Here is a 7668-nt window from a genome sequence, read left to right as displayed (position 1 = left end):
AACTTGCCTCAACACACCTGAATGAAAGTGTAAGGAAGTTTCTAGTATACCAAGATAGAGCGTGATTAGCTGGTTCAGGCGTGTTTAATTGTAACTGAAGCTACAATCAGCAGGACACCGGCCCTCCAGGACCTAACCCTGGTTTAGGGTATAAAACATTGTAATAAACATAAAACAAGATATAATAAATAATCCAAAAGATTTTTTGTAAAGTATAGAGTTTCTAAAGTGTGACTTTGAGATTAATTAACTCATATTAGGCTTCATATTAGGCAGGCTCTTTTATTTAGGATTTTTCTCCACATAAACAAATAATATGGAATAATAAAACTGTCAGATATAAGAGCAAATCAATTGTTTATTATAATTGTTGCTTTAAAAAAGATATTTTAATGATCTCACAGTTGTTAAACGATGAGGTTAAACGATTTAGGGCGTCACGGTGGCGCAGTGCGTAGCATGATCGCCTCACAGCAAGAACATGACTGGTTTGAGTCCCGGCTGGGTCAGTTGGGGTTTCTGTGTGGAGTTTGCATGTTCTCCCCGTGTTGGCGTGGGTTTCCTCCGGGTGCTCCGGTTTCCAGTCCAAACACATGCGCTATAGGGGAACTGATCAACTAAACTGGCCGTAGTGTATGAGTGTGTGTGAGAATGAGTGTGTGAATGAGTGTGTATGGTTGTTTCCTAGTGATGGGTTGCAGCTGGAAGGGCATCCGATGTGTAAAACATATGCTGGAATAGTTGGCGGGTCATTCTGCTGTGGCGACCATTAATTACAGTTTTTCTCAGTCGCTTTGGTCCATTTTTCAGATCAGAACTGAGTTTTGCACAACAGAAAGTGCATTTTTCAAAACAACACGTACAAATAGCAGAACACCACGGATAACCTGCAAAAGCCAGTCTCTTGCTCAATATGCTAAGTTCATCTCTCAAAACTAAATTTCTTTGTCAATGAATGTGTCAGTGACACCATCCTTGTGTCACTGTGTACGGATAAGACAGTCAAATAACTGAGTCATGTTGTCAGTATAACAGTGGACTCTGGAGGGCTGAAGATAAAAATGGTAATGTATAGAAAAATGCATTATTATATCATGACAACTTGTTCAAGCATTTCGCATGTAAAGACTTATGCTATGAACTAAGCCCTAAATGTTGTGGGGAGTGAGACTATTCAACAGAGACCAAAATACAGTTTTCCTCAGTGGCTTTGGTGCATTTATCTCAACACTATTTACATTTGCACAACAGGTCATGCTTTCTCAAAACAATTAGTCATTTGTGCACATCACAGTAGCAGTTTCTCATTCCTTCCAACAGACTGCGAATGCTTTTGGACATGCATCAACTGCTTACATATAACTCTCTGCTGTTTATAACGTTATCTTTTGCTTCATGTCACTCAAAATGAACTAAACTTGTGAATGCTGAATGGTTATTCCATATTAAACTAACAGTCCTCATTTCATTACTGGAGTCAGTACATAGAAACATGTTGAACTAGCTGTCAAAATCTGTCAAGCTAATTTTATAAAACAATTTAAATCTTCTTTTTTCCTAAAAATGTCTTCTAAATTAAACAATTTGATGAATGATTTACAGACCTGTGTGTGTTGTAGGTTCAGTTCCAATATGTACTGCACTATTGTCTACAGTTGTGCACAGGGAGTTTATGTGTGTTGTAAATAAGGGTGTGTTTATTCTTCTGCACAATGCTGTGAATAAATTAGAATGGCAAAGAGCAAATGCAATAAACATGTGAAACACTCATATTCAGTGTCTTGTACTCAGATACTTCACTAAATACAGTGATGTCTAACTTTACTGTAGTTTTCAAACGGCTGTGCAAACAGTATACAGTGCTGTCTTGAGCATTTCCAGGAAGTGCACCAAAATCTGACTATATTGCATTGGAAAACATTTACAGAGTAAACTGGCATAATGAACACATGACAAAGCCATCTGACTATCTTGTTCATAAACAATGGTGTCCGGACTTTTCATCTCGATGACACTGACACTTTCATTAACATCAATACTTGCTTTTGAGGAATGAGCTCTCCATTTTCAGCAAGTGACACGCTTTTGCAGGATATCAGCTAGGTTTTGCAGTTTGTACTAATTGTTTTGAAATGCATTAACTGTTGTGCAAATGTAAATAGTGTTGTGAGAAATGCACCAAAGCCACTGAGAAAAACTGTAATACATTTTAATCAACATGACATAAACAGCTGATAATGTAGGAAACATCAGAGAATTGCATGGATGTACCAAAGCATTTGCAACTTGTTCAAAGAGATGAGAAACTGCTTTTCTGATGTGCACAAGTGACAGCATGATGTGAAGGTTGAACAGGTAGTTTTGATATTTAATATATTGTAGTCAGTACCCAGATCTGGCCTCTGGTGGCCGCCACAGAAAGCAAAACACCCTCCGGTCACATCCATTCATGAATATAAATCCCAAACATGTCTGTTTTGGGTTTTTCCTCCAGACTTAAAGAGATAGTTCACCCAAAAATGAAGAGTCTGTCATCCTTTACTCATCCTCCACTTATTCCAGATTTGTTTGAGTTTTTTCTTCTTCAAAAATATATATTTTGAATAATTTTGGAAACTGGTTAACCATGACATTTATATTTTTCCTGCAACCATTTTCAACATTATTCATAATATTTTATATTGTGTTCAACAGAATACAAAGAAACGCAAACAAACCTTAAACCCATGTTTTATTTATTTATTTGCTTTTGTTTTTTTTTTGGTGAACGACTTTATCACACCTTAACAAATGTTTTCTGTGTGAACATATTTAAAGACATAATCATGCTAATTTAGCAGCGAAACTCCTAAATATCATTAATAAAGGCGGTTTATCCGCAATAGTTATTTGCTCGTTGTTCAGATGTCCAGTCAGAAGTGAGTGTTTGGGTGCAGCTTTATTGTGCTGATCTGCCTCACCCATCATCATCATCATCATCAACACACACACACACACACACACACACACACACACCTCTTCATCTCCTCACCACGGAGGAATGCGTGACAGTAAAGCGGTTCAGGTAAGAGAAATCAGCACTTTATTCCTCTAAATCTCCGCTTTGTGTCTCTGACAGGATTTAGCTGCTGTGCTAATGTCGGCTAGCGCTCAGTTTGTTTTGACGCGAAAAGTCACAGACACGAGAAACACAAACACGCTGGATTTATAACTCAAATCAGACTGTTGTGTATTTATCTTAAGCGATATATTGCTAAATTCACAGCCAGTTGTGGTGTTTGTGGTCATAGGGAGCGTTTGGCTAGTTTTTGTTAGCTCGCTAAAATAATAAACAATAATATTTAGCCATTTTAACAAGAGTCCAGATTTAGCGAACTCGCTTATACGATTATTGTTCTTATTATTTTCATGTTACTATTAATTCTTTCATTGTTATTATTTGTGTTTAGATAATGACAACAGAGAGTAAATTTCAACTGTTAATGTATTATAATAGTGAGTATTATTGTGGTGGAACTGGGCAGGAACAGTAACCATGCAGATAACGTTATCATGTAGTCTTGTGTAACCGTAAGTTTTGATATTATTAGTCGTTTTAAAGTCTGTGTAAAATCTAAATTTACAATGTTTATTTAGCTATTTTGATAGCTGAACAATTAATCAGTGCAAATTAAGTCTCAGAAAAAAGTTTGATTTGGTAATCAATCTCTGTGCATCTGCTTCAGCTTATGCAGGGCTGCATGACTGCAAAAAACTGACATTGTGATGTTGTTTTTTTCTAAGATAAATACTGTGACATTAGACTGATTAATAGAATAGATCTGTTCGGAAAGAATTCATGATGTTAAACACATTGGGATGATTTAGTAAGAGAGTGCGTCAACATAAAATAAAATAAACCAATTACAAAATGCAGTAGACCAACAATGAGACGAATAAAAGCCACAGAGCTTTATGATTTTCTGGAAGTCAGATACACTAATTTTATAATCAAATGTAAAATAACACTGTATATTCCCTTCGTATATTTATACAGAAATACAGAAATAATCCTCTTAGTCTATGCTGACATTATCTTCAGCAGCTCAAACACTCTAATGGCTAATGGACAGACGGCTGCTTCTCACTCAGGGCTGTTTATGCTAATGAGGGAGAGATGATTGGCACTAGTGGGCGGGGCTTTTGCCCTCTGATGACACGTACAAAGGGAGAATGTCAATCAAAGTGTTTCATTCATCAAGTCTGATTATAATAAACACAATTAATTACTGTTGAGCATTATAGACTGTATAGATATTCACACACTGCTGACACACAACTGCGGTTAAACCCCATTTAAAAGTGATTTCTGCATAATAGCTGCCCTGTAATAATAGTGTTGTTGTGTTATGTTTCTTCTCTCTGCTCAGGCAGGGTTGAGGTTTTTCCAGGCCCTGCAGGAGTAGCACATTCAGCTCCATAAACGGAGAACATGAGTTCGGGGAAACCGAGCGGCATCAAGCCGCCCAGCAAGATCGGTAAACCAGCTGCAGCACCAACCAAAACCTCACCCACCTCAGGTGAGTACCGAAAGGGTGTAGAAATAAACACAGGCTTAAAAAGAGAGATAGATATGACTTGCAGATCTGAGATTATATCCCAGAATTATGACTTGACATTTTACAGCTCTGACTCTTTTAGACAGCACATAATCTCAGACTAGATATTCTTCAAGACATTATTATTCAGCTTAAAGGGCCACGAAACCCCCCTGTCTCAGCAGGGTGTTTTCACACCTCGAGTTTGAATAAAGTCAGGACAGTGGGTGTGTCTAGCTCTGTTTAGGTGGGAATGTTGGGGGAGGAAAAGAGGGAAGATTTCGCATAATAATGGGAGTTTTGGTTCGAGCATGCGCTGAGGCAAAACAAACACACAGACGCAGGGGAGAAAGACAGTGACTGTGTTTACATGGACACCAGTAATCAAATTATTTGCCAAATAATTAATTTGTCAACTTTAACTGCAGTTTGGCACTTTCACTTTCATTCAGGAACACTTCATGCATGCCCCCCGTGACAAACCAGATATTGGATGCAGGAACTGCTGGATAAGTGTAGTTTTAATGGAGTGTTTGATACTGCAAAAAAACAAATCCCTCCGCATTTCTTGGTAACTTTAATGCATTCGGAAGTTAGCGTGAGAAAGCCGTGTGTGTATAGACTATCCTGTCACCAAATGTGGTGAAAATCCAACACGACAGTAATAGTTTGATTGCAGTGTTTACATGTTTACACTCGGAGAGCAGCATTTACAGTGGAAACTCAGTAACTAAATGATTTAGACTAAGGTCTATCTCTAAAAACTGAAAGAGCACTGCTGACCATACGAACTAACTTTACCTTTGAATAAACATAAACAAAGAGAACTGATCACACACTTACCAAATCTGTAGAGACAGGTTAATCAACACCAACTGGAGCCACGTCTTTATCAAAAGGAGACGGGCAGTCAGTGCCAATGGCCTGGTGGTTGGTGCGTCGATGCATGGCGCCGGAGTGCTCGCGGTGACCCGGGTTTGATTCCCGGCTCAGGGTCCTTTGCCGATCCTTCCCCTCTCTCTGCTCCCCACGCTTTCCTGTCTCTAATCTCCACTGTCCTATCAATAAAGGTGAAAACCCCTAAAAATAATTATAAAAAAATAAATAAATGGAAACGAGCGGCAAATCCAGATTTCACCATTTCCAGATGCGAAAAGCTCTCGGGTAAAAATGTTCCTTACAATCATATTTCTGTGGCGTGTTAGCAAACCACTGTAATCCACACATGAGTCCAGCTGCACTCTCATAGCGAGGAAATGAAAACAAAGTCTTCGTTGCAGCACATTTAAATTATAATTATTAATGTGTATTTAAAATTATATTACATTTATAAATGCAACACTGATGACCCGTGTCTCCAAACTATTCTTCTTCCTCCACTTGTTTTTATTACGGTTGGCAACACAACATGGCGTCTCTCTGAACACTGTAACAGGTCTTCGAAGCTATCATGCATATTAATGAAGTTGCACCTTATTTACAATAGAGTGTGCTGATTGGTTCAAACCAAGTCTTTGTCATGAATTAATGAACAGACATGCTGAAAGCTCAAAGACGTCACGCTGTACTCGCTGGTACAGACATCCACTCTCCACACTGGAATACAAATCAAATCTAATCACTTTTATTGTCACATCATCAGCAGCATGTGTGCTGTGATGAGTGAAAAGCTAAGGTGCTGGCTCCAGACAGTGCAAAATATAACAACATACAACAGCATACTCCCAAAAAACAGGACAATGTAAAATTGGCAGTGTTGACAGGGATATGTACAATGAATAGGTGTACACATAGTTGTAGGCAGTATTGTTTTAAGTATGGATTGGTTAAAGTGCAGTGCATGCTACATATTGATGATATGCAGTGAGGGCTGTGGAAGAGTTTGTGTGGGGTGTGTTAAGTGTTTATCAGCCTGATAGTCTGAGGGAAGAAACTTTCCTTCAGTCAGCTGGTGCGTGACTGGATGCTGCGGAACCGTCTGCCTGAGGGTAGCAGAGAGAAAAGTCTATGGCTTGGGTGGCTGGAGTCGCTGATGATTCTCTTGGCTTTTCTTGTGCACCGCCTGGTGTAGATGTCCTGGAGGGAGGGAAGCTCACCTCCTACTACGCGTCCAGCAGTTCGCACAATCCTTTGTAGGCCTTTGTGATTGCTGCTGGTGCTGTTTCCATACCAGGTGGTGATACAGCCAGACAGGATGCTCTCCACAGTGCAGGTGTAGAACGAGCGGAGGATGTGGGGCTCATTCCAAACCTCCGGACACAAGAATACACACAAGGATCTCATAGTCATGACATTCGTTTTAGTGAGATATATGTGTCCTAATAGTGTTTTTAGCAGCGTGGGACACAGATATGACTGTCAATATCTCAACACGTGTTTTGGTGTTTCGTGACCCTTTAAAGTGACATTTAAAGGCTTAACTAGGGTAATTAGGGTAACGTTAGGGTAATTAGGCAAGTCATTGTATAACAGTGGTTTGTTCTAGAGAGACAATCCAACACTAATATTGCTGAAGGGGCGAATAATATTGACCTTAAAATGGCACTTCATCCCTACCTTAAAATTACCATACTTTATTTTGTGACTGAAACAAGCCTCAATTTGTTGTTTTGTTTACATCTTATTTTCTTCTCTGTCTTAAGTGCTCCCCTGTACAGCACTTTGGTTGTTTTTAAATGTGCTTCATAAATAAAGATTGTACTGTATTGTGTAAGTAATTGAGGATTGATGTGTTTATATTTGTTTTACTGCAGCCGGAGCGAAGGCCGTAACCTCCCCGAGTTCGGCTCAGGATGCGGCGTCAGATTTCTCTGTGGGCGAGCGGGTTTGGGTGAACGGAAATAAGCCGGGCCTTGTGCAGTTTGTCGGAGGTACGCAGTTTGCTCCGGGTCAGTGGGCAGGGATCGTTCTGGACGAGCCCATCGGGAAGAATGACGGTTCAGTGTCTGGAGTGCGGTATTTCCAGTGCAAAGACCTGTACGGCATCTTCACTAGACCCTCCAAACTGACTCGCAGCCCGGTGCCGGAGCGGGAGCCCAACGGCACACAGACACCCGCTGATAAAACCAGCTGCCCTGTTAAAGGTCTGTCA

The 7668-nt window shown here is 39.7% G+C and overlaps 1 protein-coding gene across 1 annotated transcript in view; it reads left to right on the top strand.

The window, feature by feature from the left end:
* Positions 1–2984: 2984 nt before the first annotated feature.
* The window catches only part of clip1b (CAP-GLY domain containing linker protein 1b), a 43552-nt gene continuing 38868 nt past the window's right edge, over positions 2985–7668 (top strand). Inside the window, exons 1-3 of the mRNA XM_056466495.1 lie at positions 2985–3064; positions 4410–4559; positions 7331–7660. Coding sequence (XP_056322470.1) covers positions 4472–4559; positions 7331–7660 — 418 coding nt within the window. The 5' untranslated portion in view covers positions 2985–3064; positions 4410–4471. The remainder of the gene's footprint in view (positions 3065–4409; positions 4560–7330; positions 7661–7668) is intronic.

The sequence above is a fragment of the Danio aesculapii genome, chromosome 10, assembly GCF_903798145.1.
Source record: "Danio aesculapii chromosome 10, fDanAes4.1, whole genome shotgun sequence".
Taxonomy (NCBI): Eukaryota; Metazoa; Chordata; class Actinopteri; order Cypriniformes; family Danionidae; genus Danio; species Danio aesculapii.
Note: the sequence above shows the minus strand (reverse complement) of the source record. Positions and strands in the feature narration are given on the sequence as shown.